Below are 20951 nucleotides of genomic sequence, written 5' to 3' on the forward strand. Positions count from 1 at the left end.
CTTCCTATGAGAAAATTATAGAAATGATCTTTTCAAAAGTATAAAATAATATTTGTAAAATTATCTAATGTTGTTTATGCTTGAAAAAAATACAGAAATTGACAATGTATAAAAATTGTTTTATCTCCAGGTTTTTATATTTGAAAAAATTATAGAAATGATTTTATAAAATTATCTAATAATCCTTATGCTTAAGAAAATTACAAAAATATTCAAAAATAATCCATATGTAAAACAAAGATATAAGACAAAGTTACAAACTGCTCTCTATAATAAAAATATAAAACGGAAAAGTGATAACTTAAAATATTTAAGGTTGGTAAAATAATCAAAATAAAAAATTTAGAAAAACATGCATTTCAAATTACGAAGCACTTTTTCAATAACGTTGTAGTCGTTATGTTATTTGGAATTTTGGACCTATGTGAGTGACACGTTTAACGATGGTTTTCCTAAGATGATTCTAAGTTTCTACCTAAGAAGATTTTGACTTTCATGGATTCCATGTATGGAGCAGTAATTCTTGAAGTTATCATCGATGGAGTCTTCTTGAATAGATTAGAATCAGAATGAGCATAATCATGGGGAAGCTATGGGTTGGTGGGATTTCTCTCTTTTTAGTTTGTGCTACCACAACCCTCTTTTCCGGAGCCAATAGTTGCTTGGAAAACGAAAGGCGAGCTCTTCTCCGATTTAAACACAGCCTTGCATTAGGCCCTTTGGATTCTGGTCGAGTATCATCTTGGGATGGAAACAATTGTTGCCACTGGGAACACGTGGGCTGTGACAATGCAACCGGACATATCACCAGGATTGATCTCCGAATCGATTTTCGCAGAAACCAGTGGCAAGACGAGGGAAACGAGTTGGATTCGTCTTTGGCTGAGTTGACTCATTTGAGTTATTTGGACTTGAGTGGGATCAAATTTCGTAGCAGCCCGATTCCTGAGTTCATCGGGTCCATGACACAACTCAGATATCTGAATCTTTCTGACACGGGCTTTTCCGGCATCGTTCCTCATTGGATCGGAAATCTATCGAATTTGCGCGAACTTAGTCTCAGTGAAAGGGGCTTGGTCATTGATGATTTCACATGGTTTTGGAGTCTTTTGGCACTCGAGCATCTTGATCTCAGCAGATTGAGCATTGGTGAAGCTCCAAATTTAGACAAGGTACTATTGCATATGATTCTTTCTTTAAGATCTTTACGCTTGTCAGGATGCCAACTCTCTAATTCCCATTTCAGTCACACCCATCTGAATTCAAATATCACGCTCTCCACCATTCAAACACTTGATCTTAGTGCAAATTTGTTCGAAGGCGAGTTCCCTCTGTTTTTACAAAACTTGACGTCTTTACGGGTCCTTGATCTTTCATACAACCTCCTCAATGCTTCAATTCCTGTCATGAACGGCATTCTCGAACTCTATCTTGGGGGAAATAGATTTCCACGTATACAAGATATTGGGATGTGGAGACTCTGCGGGATAAAAGTGTTGGATCTCTCAGACAATTATATAGAAGGGGAACTTATAGGGCCATCAACCGAATGCGCCCAATTTGCTCTGGAGAAACTATATCTAAGCAGGAACAAGTGTAGTGGTGAAATCCCGACATCACTAGAAAGCCTTACGGCCTTGACAAGCTTGTATCTTGATCACAACCAGTTGACAGGAAGGATCCCAGAATCTCTAGGAAACTTAAAGAGCTTGAAGGAGTTGGATCTTTCCTCGAACAACTTAACAGGTTTGATTCCATTTTCCATGAGACAGTTATCGAGACTAGAAATTTTGTATCTTAACTCCAATTCGTTGTTATCGATTCCATCATGGACTGGAAACCTCTCAGAACTACGGTCTCTTGATTTATCCTCAAACTTATTACAAGGGCCTCTTCCGGATACCATCGGACAACTTTCTAAACTCGTGTTTCTGGATATATCAAATAATTCTTTATCTGGTGTTGTCACAGAAGCCCATTTCGCAAACACATCGATGTTAAAACATTTCGCTGCAACTTCAAACCACGGATTGACCTTCAAGATTCCTCCCAATTGGAAGCCTCCTTTCCAAATAAGAAACCTTATGCTCGGATCTTGCAAAATCGAATCAGAGTTTCCACTGTGGATTCAAACACAAAGGAGTATTCGAATTCTCATCCTTTCCAAAACTAGCATTTTCGGACCTCTTCCGGATTGGCTTCATGAGCTCCCGATCTTTCTGATACTCGATCTCTCCCACAACTTTCTCCATGGTCCATTGACAAATCTTCCATTCAACCAAACAACCGAGTCCTCAAGTCCTGCTCCGTTCGATTTAAGGTTCGCAAATTATGAAGGTGAACAATTAGGAGTGTTGCTTCTTAAGAACAATCTCTTCAACGGAACGATTCCGGATTCAGTGTGTAATGCTACGGATTTATTTATTCTCGATTTTTCCAGAAATACACTTTCCGGGACCATTCCAGATTGCTTGGGAAACCTTTCGCAACTGATGGTCATAATATTAAGTTCCAACCGGCTATCCGGTTTCATTCCGAGCTCTCTAGGCAATCTTGGTTCTTCTCTATATTGGCTACATCTAAACAACAATAGCTTCCATGGTCAAGTTCCGGAAACTCTAGCAAATTGCACAAGTTTAAATGTGTTGGATTTGGGTGAAAACCAGTTCTCTGGAAGCATACCGAAATGGATTGGTGAAAAGATCACGTCTCTGTCAATTCTCAGACTACATAAGAACAATTTCTCCGGTCAAATTCCTGTAGAGTTGTGTAAATGCACAACACTCCAAATCCTGGATCTTGGAGATAATAACTTAACAGGAAAGATACCTGGCTGCTTCCAGAACTTTAGTGGAATGATCAAATCAGGTGGTTACAGTATTTATTTTTACAGAGAGTTCGAGCAGAGTTTGATCCAGGGAATGAAAGGAGTTCCCCTCGAGTATACAACAACAATGACATACGTCATCAACATGGACCTTTCCAGCAATAAACTAGTTGGGGAAATACCCGAAAACTTTGTACTTCTTGCGGGATTGCTGGGACTTAACCTGTCGAACAATCACCTTACAGGTCACATTCCGGATCGAATAGGTGATATGCATTCCTTAATGTCTCTTGATCTTTCTGGAAACGAACTTTCAGGGATGATCCCACAGAGTATTTCATTATTGACGTTTCTTAGTCATCTAAATTTGTCACACAACAACTTATCAGGGAGAATTCCAACAGGAAGTCAGCTCCAGACGTTCATTGATCCATCAATATATACCGGCAATAACAAGCTCTGTGGTAAGCCACTTCCGATCAACTGCAACAGTAATTATCAAGTCCAACTAGAAAATGCAGGAAACGCTCAGGAAGATGAAGACGACCATGAGGAGATGTGGGTTTACGGTGCAACAAGTGGTTTCGCAACTGGGTTTTTGGGAATTCTGGGAATTCTCGCGCTTAACAACAGATGGAGACTTGCTCTGTTTAAATTTATGGGAGGTTTCATCGGTTGGAAAACTTAATTTCGTAAGTTACCAAGTTTCAAGTTTGTTCTATTTAGATATCTCAACTTTTTAGCCATGAACATTTGAGATTCAAACACATCATTTAAAATGGAGAGGTCTTGGTTTATTTGTCCTGCCCGTCTTCTTTTCTCTCTTGTTCATTTCACTGATAGATAGTATGTTCAGGTTCTTTATATCAAGGTTTAAAAGAACGGAATCGCGCCTCGATGCGTTTTCCCTTCGCCTCACTAGGCGTAAGCCCGAGGCGGAATTAAAAAGTAAATATAAAAACTATATATCTTATAAAAAATAAAATACTAAACATATAATTGAATCTCCGATCTCCAATAATATATAATTGAATCTCCAAGGGTCTGAACTTTTTTGGCTTCCTAATGCACCTGATTGTCTTTGGTCGTCATTCTCCTCACCACTACCAATAAAGTTTTATGGTGCTTCTATTTCAATATCTTCTACACGAAGTGTAGAATACGCAGAATAGAATACTAGAAGGAATTGTAGAATACATAGAATAGGAATATAGGATAATAGGAATGTCACTTGAATCCATTAAAGTACCAGGTAATCGAAGCATCAAAGCATAAGACTGGAATTTGTAGGTAAGTGGTCAATTTTTCAGTCGGCAATCAATTTCCTGTCAATCTCCAATTCGGCATTCCAAAATCCAAATTGACGATCCCAATTGCAAATTGAAGCAATTCCGTTTGGTAAAAACACGTTCCAGTATTCAATTTAGCCATGGGATGGGATCGTCAAAATTAGATTAAGTGAAAATAAGTCAAAATTAGACTAAAAATCAAGGTGTACGTTTCTGAAAAACGCACCGCCTCTACCGATTCATCTACGCTTCACCTGGACGAAGCGTACGTCTCAAATCCAACCACAGAGGCGGCGCCTCTGGTTCGACCATGATCCACTTCGCCTTAAGGCGCGCCTCAAGGCGTACGCTTCTGACGAGTTTTAAAACGATGCTTTATATTGACGTGGCAACACTATGCACATGGTTCCAGAAGCTTGGAAGTTATTTTAGGCTTTGCGGTATGGATTGGGTTTGGCTACGCGTGGTGCCTACGTGGCACCTCTACCCACGTGTGAACACCGCCCCAATGGGGAGTAGGTGTCTTGTGGCGTGGTATCAGCTACGGAAGAAGACGTGGGCTTTGATTGGTGGAAAATTTGTTTGTGTCTATCTCTCTCTACATTCTCTCTCTTCTTCACCACCACCTCACTAGTGAACACCATTTCCACATCCTAGTGGATTGGTTGTGGAATGGTAAAAATAATGACATGGCATGCTTTCACTCCTTTCTCACGCGTAAGGATACCCCTCAGCCTTACTGTCTTGCTTTTTACTTTTCAGTTATTGACCTAGTCATAGGGGATTTTATTGGCATCCAAAATTGTCAATCATTATGTGAATTATAACCTATTTTGTGGTTGACATCCATATTTAAAAAACTAGGTTATAACCCGTGGAAACTACGGTCGGTATATTTAAAACTAGGTGTAAGACCCATGTGTTACATTGGTTAATTAAAAAAAATTAATATAAAAGTCTAAATATTTAAAACTTTGGATTTATAAGAAAATAAGAAAAATAATGAATTATTAAAATTGATTTTTTTTATCTTTTAAATTTAAATAAATAAACAAAATAAACTAACGAGCTTTAATTTGGAAATTTTGAAATAAGAATGTAAGTCCATTAATGAAATTGATATTCATTTATTACTACATTTATTGTAACTATTACATTAAAATATTATGTAAAATTTATTAAAATAGAAAACCCATAAAATGACATGTGGAAAAGAAATTAATTCAAAATAACCACAAAATTACATTTGGCAAATTGAATGAGAGTGCGACATGTGGCAAAAAAAACCTTCATTTATTAGAGTAGAGATTTTTATATAGATAAAAAAAATAATAAATGTAAAAAAAATCAAGATATTGTCGATTATAAGTAATTATGAATTAATTTGTTAAGCAAAATAAACATAATAATGTTATTAGGATATGATTTTGTATTTTCAAAATTTGAATTGAATTTGATTTGTTACAAAAAAAGGAAATAATAAAAATCATAGAAAAATGACACGTGTCAAAGAGACATTCTAAAAAACTGACACGTGTCATTTTTAGGTTTCATTTATTAGAAGAGGTAGATTCATATTATAATAAATAAATTGATATCCAAGTTATATTTGGACGTTTCATTTTAATATCTCTTATTAGCCCCCTAAGTAGTATAGATGTTCCAAGTTATATCCATGTTTTATTTTAACATCTTCTTTTAGCCCTTTCATTTATATAAATGTTCCAAATTATATCCATAACTCCAATAGGCATAGTTCTTATCATCGAGTTGGATACTAATGAACCGAAGAGAATCATCTCTTGGGGTCATATTTCCAATGTTAGTCAAACAAGAATAACCAAAACAACAGTAAATACGAGTAGCAGCAGCAACAATCAAGATCTCTAAATCAACAAAACCAACAGACGAAACGAAACCATCAAAATCGACGAAACGAACGAATCAAATCAAACAGAATACTGAAACGAGCAAGAAAACCATACCTAAAATTGCGAAAGTCCCATGCTAGGCTTTTATATTATTATCAAATGAGAAGTACAATATACAAGAAAGGAAAAGACAGAATATATAGGCTAGCTAATTAGGGTTTTCTAGTTAATGGGCCAACATAAAGCTCATAATCTAATTAGGCTAACAGTGAACACTTTCCTAGCTTCTTTATCATATTGTAAGCCATTTATGGCACTTGTTGTCTTCTTCTTCTATTAATCATAAAATACATAACTTTGTGTAACTGTGTGTGTGCTTCATATTGTTCCTAATCTCTATTCACATTTAGAGGTATCTTGTTGTGTACAAGTGTGTGGCTTCATATCAGGTACCAGATTGGTATAAGAGCCAAACACATGGGAGATCTTCAAGTTGTAGGCGGTATCAAGAAGCTATACAACCAAAACTTCACATCCTTTTCTACATTCTTATATAATTACATGGACAAGATTTGTTAGAGGTTGTTAACGGTGTAGAGGTGAGAAGACGGAAAGCAGAGGATTAAATTGGGGTACTAAGAAAGTGGAAAATTAAATTCGGGAAAGCCATGTTCATCTTGAAAACGAAAGTTGAAGAGGGCGTGCTGGAACACATCAGATATGCGACAACTCATAAAGAAGCCTGTGAATCTCTACATTTTGTTCTCAGAAGAATGATACAAGATTGAAATTACTTGAAAATGAATTGTTGTCAGCATTTCAAATGTTAGATGTCTATTCCCTAGTTTTTCCACAAAGTGAAGTCCATTTGTAGAGAAATTTCGGAACTTTATATACAGTCTCAAATCGGGGCGACTCATATGAAGTGAATCATTATACATCGTTTGAAGTCTAAATTCATAAGCTTCGTAGCTGTGATCCAAATTTGGCCAGTACAACCATCTATAGCCGAGTTTGAGAACCTCTTAGTAGGGCAGGAGGCCCTTGCAAAGTAGATGGGACAGTTTCTGTGAAAACCGAAGATGAAACACTTTATGACGATAGAGGTAAGGGTAAACAATAGTACAATTCTAACCGCAACTACAAGAAACCTTTTGAGAAAAAAGGCCAAAGGGATGTAAAGAAAGACCGTAAATATGAGAAAATGTTTTCTTTAGTAGGGAAGAAAATGCTAGAAGGAATGGAATATTGGAAAATGTATTTTGAAATATGTTATGTTTAATGAAATGTTTTCTTTGATAGAAATGTGTTAAATGTTTTGGTTCATAAACCCGCGTATCTCCCGAGACATTATTGTATTTAGTATTTTTAATGCCATGTATCTTAGCCTCTCAGGTACTAGTTCCAAGGCGTAGATTGACTTGATGAGGTTGAAGTTCATAGGAAACTTATATGGAGTGATAAGTTACTGTTAGGATGCAAACCCAGTCCCACATCGGTAAAAAGAGAAACTATATACTAGCATATAAGGTAATGGGTAATCCCTTCTATCACCAATTTGTTTTAGAAAATGGAACCTCATTGTTCTTCTATGTTGAGCATGGTTGGACTAGTAGCGATCCTAACAAATGGTATTAGATCTACGGTCGTAGCCCTAAGTGGCGTAATCCCCAGTAATTCCCGGTCCAACGAAGTTGATCCTGAAGCTTTGTATCGAAAGTCTTCCTGAGGTCAGGTGGGCGTGTCCGGAGAGTATCGGCGGTATGAAAAAAGATTGGATTTGATGAACAGTCATTGAAGAGGAGGCCAATAGTGGAATTGGGTTCGACGGGAGGATTGTTAGGATGCAAACCCAATCCTACATCGGTAAAAAGAGAAACTATATGCTAGCATACAAGGCAATGGGTATTCCCTTCTATCACCAATTGGCTTTAGAAAATGAAACCTCATTGTTCTTCTATATTGAGCATGGTTGAGCATGGATATTTGTGATTTGCTTTGAGAACTTATTTCATGACGAACGTCATATCGAATCCGTCGATGGAGGAGTTAGGGATCAATCCGTCGATGGAGGAGTTAGGGATCAAATTGTAGGAGTCAAGGACTCTGGCGGCGTTAACGAGAACATATAATGGGGAATCGAATAAGGATTCAACTGCATGAAAGAGGGTTTTTACTTGGATCGGATTTGATACATCGGATTTGATGGAAACAACCTGTGGGGATTCTGATTCAGATTAAAATTTAGAATTAATTTTCGTAACGACTAAATCTGCTTTATAGGAATTTGAATTGTAATTGACGATGAGCTTTACGCTAAGGGATGCAAGGTAGAGGGAGATGGCTTTGTCAATGCCGCGAGAGCCGTTGGTGACGATTGCAACCCAACTCTACTGTTGGAGGGGATGAGATTGGGTGGTTTCCGGTGGTGATTTAGCTAGCCACGGGTGTGCTTGAAGTAGGATGAGAGTGATTTTTATTTCATTTTTTAAAATAATTTTATTTAAATAAATAAATAGTATAAATTAAAATGGTATACAAGTCTTTTTAAATGGATAAAAGACCAACCACGATAGACATTGAAACCACTTGGTCACTTCAATAAGACCGGAAAAAATTAAGGACCAAATTGACTTGATATTCTAGAAAACCGTATGGACCATTTATGCATATTTGTCTATTTCTAACTTGCATACCCTTTTAAGAGGGTGTTTTGGATTGCTTTTCAAAACTGACTTAAGTCTAAAAAAAAGTGTTTGGACTATTGCATAAACGTTTTTCAAAGTGACTTTTTGACATGTTTTAAAATGGATGTTTCAAAAAATTAAAAGATCTTTGCTTTTTGAAGTGTTTATGGTTTTTTAAAATTACAATACTATTCTTAATGAACTTCCTTACTCACTTTTTATTCTCTCTTCCATTTACATGCCGTTTTAGTCATTTTATAATTATAAAACTTTTTGTCACCACAAAAAGCTAATTCAAATATTTTTTAATTTCTTTTGTCATACCATAAGTAATAGCCAAAGTATATTTTCATACGTGTAAATTGTTGTATTTGATTTAGTCTATTAGTCAACTCCTGTAGAGTAGGAATAGGAGATCTTATCTCTTTTCAGTTTACTATCTTCCTGTATTTAAATCAATGTACTTATCACAAATCAATATACGATTCAATTGAATTCGCATATGGTATCAGAGCTACTTCCTTTATCAAAACTCTGAATTTTTTTCTCTCTCTCTCGATAAATGGCATCTGGTTCTGCCTCTCTTCTTAATCTCGCTACCACCATCTCTTCGTCTGCCCTAAATTTCCAAATACCACCAATTTCAATCAAACTTGATAGAAACAACTTCTCTCTGGCGTACAACCATTATTTCAGCCCTAGAGACATTTGATTTGGAGGATTATGTTCTTGATACTAAGCCTCCATCAAAGACGATCGATATTCCTGCAGTCGCCGCCGTTCCAGCTACTCCCACCACTCCTGCCGTCGCTGCTATACCGGCGACAACTGGTCCAAATCCAGAGTATACTCTTTGGAAGAGAAGGGACAAATTTGTTCTTCCTGTATTTAAATCAATGTACTTATCACAAATCAATATACGATTCAATTGAATTCCCATAATAAGTCAATAAACATTTTTGTCCAAAAATACTTTTAAAGTTCAAAAAACAATACCTAACACCCCCTAATTTTGCTGCAAAACCTACTTTATCCTTGAACTTGTTAAAGATCCCAACCTACAAAACTTTAGTAAGGATGTCGGCAAGTCTTGCAGACAACAACTTCAACACTTTCTCCACTATATATGCACTACTTCACGTATAAAATGATATTTTATTCGAATGTGCTTGCTCCTCCAAATGAGTGGGTTCTTGGTTGAGCTAGACCAGATTTGTTTTTTAAGGCCCACGACAAACAAAATTTGAATCTTTTTTTATATTTGTAATAATATGAATATTTCCGCAATATACTTGACAATTTTGCAATATATAAACAAATTCTCAATATTTACATACAAAAAAAAAACATTGTAATATTTATTTATTTATTTATTTATTGTATAAAAAACAATTTCGCTGCAAAATATGATGACCCTATTACGAAATTAATGGTCATTCTGTGTAAAAGAAATTAAAAGAATGACAACTCTTTGTTAAAAGGAGATCCTCATTTTGACCATTTTTATAATTTTCTAAAAAACAATAAAAAACAACCATGTTTCGAAAATTTATTACAAAATAACATCTTTCGCCTAAAAAGTTTGCATGAGGAAGACAAAAGGTGAAAGGCATCTTTCTTTACTCGTCAAGTGGTGCACTTAAAAAAGAAAGCAATTTGTTAGTCTCTTTTTATTCAAGTTGATATGTTTTCCAAAAAAAATACAATTTTGCAAAATATGATTGATGTGACCTGGTTCTCCGACGATGCTCTTCAAGGGTTCTGATTACTTAGGCGAACCTGCAATGTCGCAACAGGGAGAAACCGTCAGCCGTTCTCCGGGAGGGGATCCCGGAAAAACGTTCTGACGGTCAATTCAGTAGATACACTTGGATTGTTTGAAGTGAGCTGAGGGAAAAACGACTTACCCTTCCGGGCACGGGAGGAGGCCTTATATACTGTCGTACGAGACAAGGGCGTCAAACCCGACAGGACCGGGCATGCTGATTGGGCAATCGTGCTCTTCAATCTGTCAGAGCTAACAATTGGTTCAGGTGGTAATGCGTTGAGTATCCCCTTTGTCATCTGGAGCTGTTATGCTTTGTCGCGGAATAGAAGGCGCCCCGGTCGAGGCCGAGCCTTCTCCGCGGGCGTGGGGGGCCCTATGCTTGAAGGGTGTGCGCGGGAGCGGGGTTCCGCCAGGCTAGCTATACCAGGCGTAGTCTGTCTTGGGGAATTCTTGGCGCGTCTGAGCGCAAGCTGGAGGGCACGTCATCAATGGTGTTATTAATAGTGGGGACAATTGAAAAAACAATTTTGTGAATTAGGGGGTGTTTTTCGAACAATAAATGTTGATTTTGTGAAAATTTCAAAATATATAGTTATTTTGTACTATGACATTCTCTTATTTGATTTTTTTTTTTTTTTGGTGATTAACTCTATATAATGTTATTTAACCGAAATGAATTATTATAAAAGAATTAGTATTAAAACGTGTCACGTGTAAAATGGTAGGCGCCTATTGTAGTCTGTAAAGTACATTTTGAAGAGAAAAATTATGTTTTTACGCGGCAACATATGGTGGACGATTTGTGCAAAAGCAAGAGCATTATACATCGCATATATGTATTATATGGAAAAGGTCTGTGCCTATATTTATAGGTGTTAGCCTCGTTTTTAAATAAACAAGCAAAATCATGGAAAAGATATTAAGGGTTGGTAGGTGGTTCTTTCTCTTGTTTACTTTTGCAACCACACACCTATGTTGTTCCGGTTGCTTTGATCACGAGAGGCGAGCTCTTCTCCGATTCAAACACAGCCTTGCATCGGACCCTTCTGGTCTACTCTCATCTTGGAACGGAAACAACAAGTGTTGTGAATGGCACGGTGTGGGCTGTGATAACGCAACAGGACATGTTACTAGGCTTCATCTCAGAAACGATCATTATGATTCTATACCGGGGTTAGAGGGAAACAAGTTGGATTCATCTTTGGCCGAGTTGACTCAATTGAGTTACATGGACTTGAGTATGAATTATTTTCGTGACAGCCCGATTCCTGAGTTCATCGGATCGATGACACAACTCGAAATTCTGGATCTTTCTCTTGCAGGCTTTTCTGGCGTCGTTCCTCATGGAATTGGAAATCTGTCAAGATTGCACGTACTTGACCTTCGTGGCATGGAACTTGTTGTTGATGATTTCACATGGTTTTCAAGTCTTTTGTCACTCGAATATCTTGATCTAAGCGGATCGAGCGTCGGTGACAAGGCATTGTTGTATATGATCCCTTCATTACGATCGTTAAGCTTGTCAGGATGCGGGCTTTCCAATTCTCATTTCCGCCGCACCCATCTTCATCCGAATCTTACACTCTCCACCATTCATACGTTGGATCTTAGAGGGAATTCGTTGCAAGGCGACTCCCCTCTTTTTTTACAAAACTTGACCTCTTTACAAGTTCTTGATCTTTCAACCAACCAACTCAACTCTTCAATTCCTTTCATGTCCAACATCGTCCGACTCCATCTCTCGGAAAATAAATTTCCACGTATTCAAGAAGTCTGGAGACTCTGCCGGTTAAAATGTTTGGATCTTTCGTCCAATGATATGGAAGGGGAACTCACAGGGCCATCAAGTAATGTTTCCGGATGCACTCAATTTGCTCTGGAGACGCTGTTTCTTAGCGACAACAAGTTTGGTGGTGAAATCCCGAAATCACTAGAAAAGCTAACGGCCTTGACAGAATTGGGTCTTGATAAAAACAAGTTGAACGGAAATATCCCGGAAGCTCTGGGAAATATAACATGTTTGCTGTTTTTAGATCTATCTGAAAACCAACTAACAGGTGCGATTCCTACGTCTTTGGATAACCTGAGGTCGTTACACACGCTAGATTTATCTCATAACATGTTAAACGGAACAGTTCCATTATCCCTGGGACGATTGTCGAATCTAAATACCTTGAATCTCCAAAACAATCTGTTGTCTGTGATTCCAATATCGCTAGGAAACCTCTCACGACTCCAGTCCCTTGATTTATCTTCAAACATCTTGAAAGGCCCACTTCCACATACCATTGGACAACTTTCTCAACTTGTGGCTCTCAATGTGTCCGACAACTATTTGTCTGGTGTAGTCACTGAAGCACATTTCACAAACACATCATTGTTAAAACAATTGGATGCAACCTCAAACCACAGGTTGAGCTTCAAGTTTTCTCCCGATTGGAAGCCTCCTTTCCAGTTAGCAGCCATTCTACTTGGATCTTGCACAATCCAATCAGAATTTCCGCAATGGATTCGAACACAAAGGAGTCTTTATACACTGGATCTATCAAATACTAGTATCTTCGGACCTCTTCCAGGTTGGCTTCGCGAGCTCCCTATCAACAATTCAATTGATCTCTCCCACAACTATCTCGAGGGTCCATTGACAAATCTTCCACTTTCAAGGATTGCAGATTTCCCTAGAGTGCTTCTTATGAACAACCTCTTCAACGGGTCAATTCCAGATTCATTCTGTAACATTACAGATTTGGTTATTCTCAATCTTTCTAAAAATAAGCTATCCGGGAGCATTCCAGAGTGCATCGGTAATCTCAGGGAACTGGTTGTTATGATATTAAGTTCCAACAGGCTATCTGGTGTCATTCCAAGCTCTCTAGGCAATCTTTGTTCATCCCTAATCTGGTTACAACTAAACAACAATAGTTTCTACGGCCAACTTCCCAACACTCTAGCAAATTGCACATTGTTACATGTGCTGGATTTGGGAGAAAACCGATTCTCTGGAAACATACCGAAATGGATCGATGAAAAGTTCAAGATGCTAAGAGTTCTCAGGCTACATAAAAACAGCTTCACGGGTCAAATTCCTGTAGAGTTGTGTGAAAGCTCCAACCTTCAAATCATGGATGTAGGAGATAATAACTTAACAGGAACCATCCCTCACTGCTTTATGAACTTTAGTAAAATGAGAGGAGGTGATCCCAATTTTGATTCTTTGGCCAGCTTCGAGCATAGTTTGAACCAGGTCATCAAAGGAGTCACACTCGAGTATACAACAACATTAAGATATGTTGTGAACATGGACCTATCGAGCAATAAACTGGTTGGGGAAATACCCAAAGAGTTGGAATTTCTTTCAGGATTGCGGGGACTAAACTTGTCAAACAATCACCTCAAGGGTCGCATTCCAGATAGAATCGGTGATATGCATTCGCTAGAATCTCTTGATCTATCAGGAAACAATCTTTCAGGGATGATCCCACAGAGTATGTCTGCACTAACGTTTCTTAGCCATCTCAACTTGTCAAACAACAACTTATCGGGGAGAATTCCAACAGGAAGTCAGCTCCAGACACTCAATGATCCATCCATATACACCGGCGGCAATAACCAGCTTTGTGGTGGCCCGCTAGCAATCAGGTGCAATAGTGATCAAGTTCTGCAATTAGGAAGAAACGTTGAGGAAGATGAAGACAATGACAGTGTTGAGAAGATGTGGATTTGTGGTTTCATAACAGGGTTTATGGGAATATTGGGAATCCTGGCTCTTATGAGCAGATGGAGACGTGCTCTCTTCAATTTTGTAGGAGGTTGCATTGGCAAGGAATTATGAAACTGAGAAATGAATTACAATGCTTTGACCTAAACTCCCACAAATATAGTGACAAGTCCTTAAGGCTTGATTTAAAATTTTTGGTTTTCAATAGTTATAGTCTGCATATATTATATTATGGTCATGGAACCAACCAACTTTATAATTATACCCACCAAAGAATCAATCGGGATTTACTTGCACCATCCATAGAATGGACAAGTTAAAAGAATTGTCTGACTTGTTTTGATTTCATGAATGCAATAGCATACACAAATAACTCAAGTAAGATTTGAATCGACTGAAAAAATATAAAAAACACCAATGGGCTTTGCAATGTTCTATATAATATGTGTAAACTAAACTAGAATTAATGGAATCAAAGAAGACTTAACTTGAATTAAGGGACATTAGAGGTTGGTATGCAAAGAAAAAAAAACATAAAACATAAAAGGTGAAAAGACTTTCGCCATGGGAACTTGACGGAATTGCCATCCTAAATGAGCTATCTATATAATACATAATATAATAAAATAATACACAATTACCTCGTAACTATTAATTAGAAGAATTAAGAATTCAATATAAGCTACTAACAAGTATGAACAACTAAATAGATCTGGAAATCAAACACATCTTGAGAAGGATCACTTGTGGTTCATGTTCTTCGAAACTACACCATCCAGAAAGCAACAAATTAAGCAAGAATTGACTTGTTTAGTTGTTTTGGTGGATGCAACAACAGCAAGACTACTTGATTTGGTGGATTCAACAGATTACTGTTATAAAAAGATCAACAGAAAACATACACAACCGAACAGTCTTATTGAGAATGTTACAAGGAGTATAAATGACCAAGGAGAGATCAGGGAAAGAAGAGGAAGAAATGATTAAAAATTCACATCTAAATGACTTTATATAATAGTCTTATAAGAATCCTATAGCCTAATACTAAAATCATAAAAATAAGGAATGTTTCTGACTCCTAAATATCATCTAATTAGTCGTTATTATTTGATATTTTTGTACTTAGAATGAAATAAAATAAAAAATATAAAGCCAAAAATAAGAAAAGCTGCATGTGTGGAAACTAAACGGAAAAACAGCACAACTCAAATGCAACATTTCCAGAAAGGTTACATATTCGGCAACAACATGATTCCATGCAATAGAAGGGTTTAGCAGGGTAATTAACCATTACACTTGACAAATCACTATAAAAATGAGAAATTTCATAAAATAACCATATCTTAGGGGGGTGTTTTCACCTTTTAACCATAAAATTTCGAAATTTGTAAAATGACCATCAGATCCGCATAGGTTGCTTTGAGGATCGCTTAATGGCTCTGAGGATATGTTTCTGAGCAAAACATAGTGCCAAATTTTTAGGTATGAAAACATAATTGCCCGTTTTTTGAGTTAATTATATGTTGTTAGGGTGTATGATAGTTTGTATGAATGTATGATAGTTTAGTGATTAGTAAATCCCAAATTTTTGCCCGATTATTGCCATGGAAATATCGTTTTTGCAAAGAACAAATCTGCCGAGGTGTTTTGCTGAAGAACAAATCCACAGATCCCCCTCTGAGGATCGATGTTCATCTCTGCGAAATTATTAATTTTTTTTTTATTTTGATTTTATATGCAAAAAGGATTATTAAGTAACAAAAATTATTAAAAATGATTATTAAGTAACAAAAATTATTAAAAAAATAGACTTGTTGATTTTGGCACTATGTTTTGCTCAAGAACAGATCCTCAAGAGCCATTAGCCGATCCTCAAAGCCATTAAGCAATCCTCAAAGCCACCTCTGCAGAACTTTAAAAACCCTCGAAAAATTTTGTCCTTTGGTGCTGCCACCCCATTTCCGCAGAGGTGTGCTAAGATCCTCAGAAGGCTAAAAAGATCCGCAGAGCACCCTCTGCGGATCTGATGGTCATTTTACAAATTTCAAAATTTTATGGTTAAAATGTGAAAACAACCAAAGGGCTTCTAGCCCAGCGGTATCCGGTGTTGTCCTCCCTCCTTGAGGTTGAATGTGAAAACACCCTTTAAGATAGGGTTATTTCATGAAATTTCTCTATAAAAATCCATTAACAAATGGAAAATGCAAAGCAGCAACAGAAAAACAAAACCTTAATAGTTGACAATGAAATCGATTTGCAATTAACAATTGAACGGAGTAACATATAAGACATAAGCAACAACTAAATTGAATTGTTCAATAACTATAACAATTAACAAAAAATCAATTAAGAAAACAGAAAGAAAGAAAAAACATGGATTAATCTACAAGGGGTGAGCATCAGGCATCAAGGCAACAACAAAAGTGAAAAATACATGTTTCAACAGTTGGCCAAGAAATAAAGAGAAACGAAGAGAGAAACGAGTGGGCGACTATTTGGTGGCAAGGGCAACAGTTGGATGTGGGAAAAAGGGGAATGGTTGTCCCATGCGCCCCTCGGTGCTTGCTTTATTTTGTCATTAAGTTGTCCTCTTTTCTTTACTTTTGCATGTGAAATCTGAAATCTGTATGGTCAACGTCTCATCAAGCTTGATCTGAAATCTGAATGGTCAACGTCTCATCAATATGTTTATTATGGTTTTTTTTAACAATTCATTAGAAAAAAAAATCCTCCGTAGTTACATATGTTGAACTTTCACTAATTATTTTTTCTCCTTTGTTCAATAAGCATACACTCACTAGAGAATATCAAAGGTGGGATTTGATTAATGACATGCACAGAAATTATGCTCGGCACGAATGCTAAATCTTCTAACAAAGACATGCAGCTTCAGAACTGAATGAAGCAACTTTTCAAAAGTCACACATTGATTGATAGAATCAGGGAGGAATGGATTCAATCACAACAACATCCTCCCTAGTTGCATAAGTAAACACAGTATGATAATTGTTTTCGCAAAAAAAAAAATAACTCAAAAATTTTCAAAAGTTACATGACCTCTAACTTTTGGTTAAGTTTGTGAGTAACTAACTGTATACAATAGCGTTTAATTGAAATGAATTGGTATAATTGTCTACTATTTAGAGTACATTTTGAAGACAATATGGTCTCTTGTATTAATGATTTGCTTAAAGGTCTGTATCTATATTTACAATTTCCGGCCTCATACAATTTGAATAAACAAGAGGAACACATAATCATGCAGAAGCTATTATGGGTTGATGGGTTCTTTCTCTTGTTCATTTTAGCGGCCACAGACCTCAGTTGTTGTTCCTGTTCTGGTTGCTTTGATCATGAGTGGCGGGCTCTTCTCCGATTCAAACGCAGCGTGTCATCGGAACCTCCTGGTCTACTTTCATCATGGAATGGAGAAAAGAATTGTTGCGAGTGGGAAGGTGTGGAGTGCGATAATGCAACCGGACATGTTACCGGGCTTCATCTCGGAAGAGATCCTTTGGATATTACACCGGAGTTAAATGGAAACAAGTTGGATTCGTGTTTGGCCGAGTTGACTCATTTGAGTTACATGGACTTGAGTGGGAATGATTTCCGTGGCATCCGGATTCCTGACTTCATTGGATCCATGACACAACTCAGATTTCTAGATCTTTCTTCTGCGGGTTTTTCTGGCGTAGTTCCTCCTGTAATTGGAAACCTGTCGAGTTTGCGTGTGCTTCACCTCAGTTACAACCTGGAATTGGTGGTTGATGATTTCGCATGGTTTTCAAATCTTTTGTCGCTCCAACATCTTGATCTGAGCGGATTGAGCCTTGGTATTGGTAAAGCTCGAAATCTAGACAAGGTACTCTTATCTATGATCCCTTCTTTGATAGAGTTACGTTTGTCGGAATGCAAGCTTTCTAATTCTCATTTCAATCATCATCTGAATCTTACGCTTTCTACCATTCAAACGCTTGATCTTCATTTGAATTCCATCGGAGGCAACTTCCCTCACTTTTTACAAAATTTGACCTCTTTACGAGTTCTCGATCTTTCCAACAACAAACTCAATTCTTCGATTCCAGTCATGAACAACATCGTCGAACTTGATCTCTCGGAAAATAAATTTCCGCGTATTCATGATGTTGGGGTCTGGAGTTTCAGTCGTTTAAAAAGTTTGGATCTTTCATTCAATGATATGGAAGAGGAACTCGTGGGGCCAGGGCCATCAAGTAATGTTTCCCGATTTGCTCTGGAGACTCCGAGACTAAGCTATAACAGGTTTTGTGGGGAAATCCCAACATCACTACAAAGGCTTACATCCTTGACAAGTTTGTATCTTGATAACAACAAGTTAACAGGAAAAATCCCAGCAGCTCTTGGATATATAACGAGTTTGCAGGAATTGTATCTAACTCAGAACCAATTAACAGGTTCGATTCCTGTGTCTTTAGGAAACCTGATGATGTTACAGAAACTGGATTTATCGTCCAACCTCCTTTTAAACGGGACAATTCCAGATACCATCGGAAAGCTTTCTAAACTTGAGTTTCTTGATATATATATCCAATGCTTCTTTATCTGGTGTAATCACCGAAGCCCATTTTGCCAACACATCAATGTTAAAATGCCTGTATGCAACCTCCAACCATAGATTGAGCTTCAAGATTTCTCATGATTGGAACCCTCCTTTCCAAATAAGTGGCATTTGTTGGGTTATGAGCATTCTAACACTCCTAAGTGTACATGCAACCCTAAATACCTTGGATCTATGTTTTCTCTATTATACATACAATTATGAACATCCAAGGTATTATCCTAATCTAGCATACAAAATAATAAATATAACAAGATAGAATACATACCTCTTTGATGTAGAATGTCTTCATGAAGCTTGAGTGTCTAGTGCCCCAAGTGTGACACCTCAAATGGTTCACACAACACCAAATACACTTGGAATAACTTGAGAGAAACTTGAACACTCCTTCAAATCGTCTAGCCCTCACACTTACACATTAGTGTACGATTTCTTGAGCCATGGGATTCTTTTATATGGTGGCTATTAGGGTTACACCATGTAACTCATAACTTTACCCATTCCTTATGCTCCATGGATTTTGACCTCCATGGAGTATCCATGGGTCACCCCATGGACTTAGTCCAACATAAGGAATCTTGGATCACAAGCCCACATATATAAGAATGAATGATTTACACAATCAACCCATATATTTAATTAGTCTCCTTTTGATCACTTAATTAATTCCAAATTAATTCTTGATCAATACTAATTAAATAACCTTATTAATATATTAGAACTTATAATATATTAACCAACCTTAAGTGTTATTTCTCTCATTATAGTCTATCCAAATGCATGATGCCATGCAACCCAAATGGACCATGCCGGGTCGGGTCAAGTCTTACCAATTATAGTTATGGACTTAGACATTAATCCAACAGTCTCCCACTTGGATAAGTCTAAAACTATTATTGCGTATGACTTCAGGAACCGATCAGCAATCATAGCTCTCAAAAGCTTCTGTCGAACTCTGACCTTGTCGATGAACTCTGACCTTTGTCAATGACTTGTCCATTAGATAAGGGATCATATATTCCTCCATTCTAGATATCATATGGACTGAGACATGGATTAAAATCATTCTCTCTGTCCATTTGTTGTTTCCCGATTTCCGATTCATGATGACTGACTGATTGAACAGATCAAATCAGTCCTGGCTTGGCCAAGCACTCACATGTATCATCTTTAAATCATCGAGGGGCCCACAGATATCGCTTTTATCCCGAAGGTAAAAGAAATGGATAAACTTCGACTCATATGGCTTGTTCTACTACTTGTTGAATCATACACAAAGGCACGTTTTATAACATCGAGTTACCGAATGCGTTTTCGTGCAATCAATGCACAACCAACTCATAGTAACAACTCATATCTCTAGGTTTGAAGAATATAAGATATTATCGTCTCATGATCACTCGTGATAAAATCCATGAAGTGATCCCAGTGAGCGCGGTTTGAATCCAATACTCAGAACTTATGAGCACTCATGAGTGTTGTAGCCCTTTGTCCAACATCTTAGACCTCTACAAGCCAACCCATGACAGTCTTGATTCATATCTACTTCCAACATATGACCGACTGTGGATGGTTTGAATAACTTAGTCATCCAGAACAATGACCTAGTTATTCTGGAAGTTAAAACATGCACAGTGAAACACAATAATAATTGAATCCAATATGGTATCAAAACCTATGAACATAAATAAAACACCTTTTATTTATCACCATATGATTACACATTATTCATTGTATACTGTTTCAGCTATCAACTTTATTCTTGAATTTAAAACAATAGTTGTCCCATGCTCCAAGCATGTACACTATGTTTTCTAAACACTAGTCATGCCATACACCAAGTATGCATACTATGTTTGTCTATGTTCTTTACTTTGTAAAATAGATCAATTGAACATCACTCCAATGATCCTCTTTTCACAGTCCCAAATCCTTACTGCAAATGCAAGAATTCCAAATTCATGCCATTTACTGAAATCTGTTAGATTCTAAACTTATATGCATTGATCCTCTTAATGATTATGCACAAAGTCAGAAAGACTTGACAACAATCATTACAGAGCATTCCAAAGGAGATCAGCTCCTTGGAAACATCCTTCTTTCATTAAGTTTCCTAATCTTACAAAGATTGAATAATTTCTAACTTTGAAACATTTCCATATTCCATTTTGACTATCACTTCTGAACAAGAGTT

At 37.1% G+C, this 20951-nt stretch overlaps 2 protein-coding genes across 3 annotated transcripts; both read left to right on the plus strand.

The window, feature by feature from the left end:
• Positions 1-421: 421 nt before the first annotated feature.
• LOC145161646 (receptor-like protein EIX1) lies at positions 422-3624 on the plus strand. 2 transcript variants are annotated; one of them, XM_079081212.1, is made up of 2 exons: positions 422-3093; positions 3217-3624. In XM_079081212.1, exons 1-2 carry the CDS (start codon positions 570-572, stop codon positions 3513-3515), a joined length of 2823 nt encoding a protein of 940 aa, XP_078937338.1. In that variant the 5' UTR covers positions 422-569; the 3' UTR covers positions 3516-3624. The 2 variants fall into 2 exon arrangements, with proteins under 2 accessions (XP_078937338.1, XP_078937339.1); XM_079081213.1 differs by having other exon boundaries at positions 3232-3624.
• Positions 3625-17419: 13795 nt separating this feature from the next.
• LOC145158774 (receptor-like protein EIX2) lies at positions 17420-18814 on the plus strand. The gene has a single exon (XM_079077620.1). It carries the CDS (start codon positions 17420-17422, stop codon positions 18812-18814), a length of 1395 nt encoding a protein of 464 aa, XP_078933746.1.
• The last annotated feature ends 2137 nt before the right edge of the window (positions 18815-20951 follow it).

This window comes from Lactuca virosa, chromosome 2, assembly GCF_052849685.1.
Source record: "Lactuca virosa cultivar CGN04683 chromosome 2, Lactuca_virosa_CGN04683_v6, whole genome shotgun sequence".
In the NCBI taxonomy this organism is placed as follows: Eukaryota; Viridiplantae; Streptophyta; class Magnoliopsida; order Asterales; family Asteraceae; genus Lactuca; species Lactuca virosa.

What these genes read in the sequence shown, in the direction of transcription:
- LOC145158774 (XM_079077620.1), top strand. Translation starts at nt 17,420, where the DNA reads ATGCAGAAGCTATTATGGGTTGATGGGTTCTTTCTCTTGTTCATTTTA.
- LOC145161646 (XM_079081212.1), top strand. Translation starts at nt 570, where the DNA reads ATGAGCATAATCATGGGGAAGCTATGGGTTGGTGGGATTTCTCTCTTT. An exon ending in TCACATTCCGGATCGAATAG is followed by an intron (nt 3,094 to 3,216) that starts GTGATATGCATT and finishes ACAACTTATCAG; the next exon opens with GGAGAATTCCAACAGGAAGT.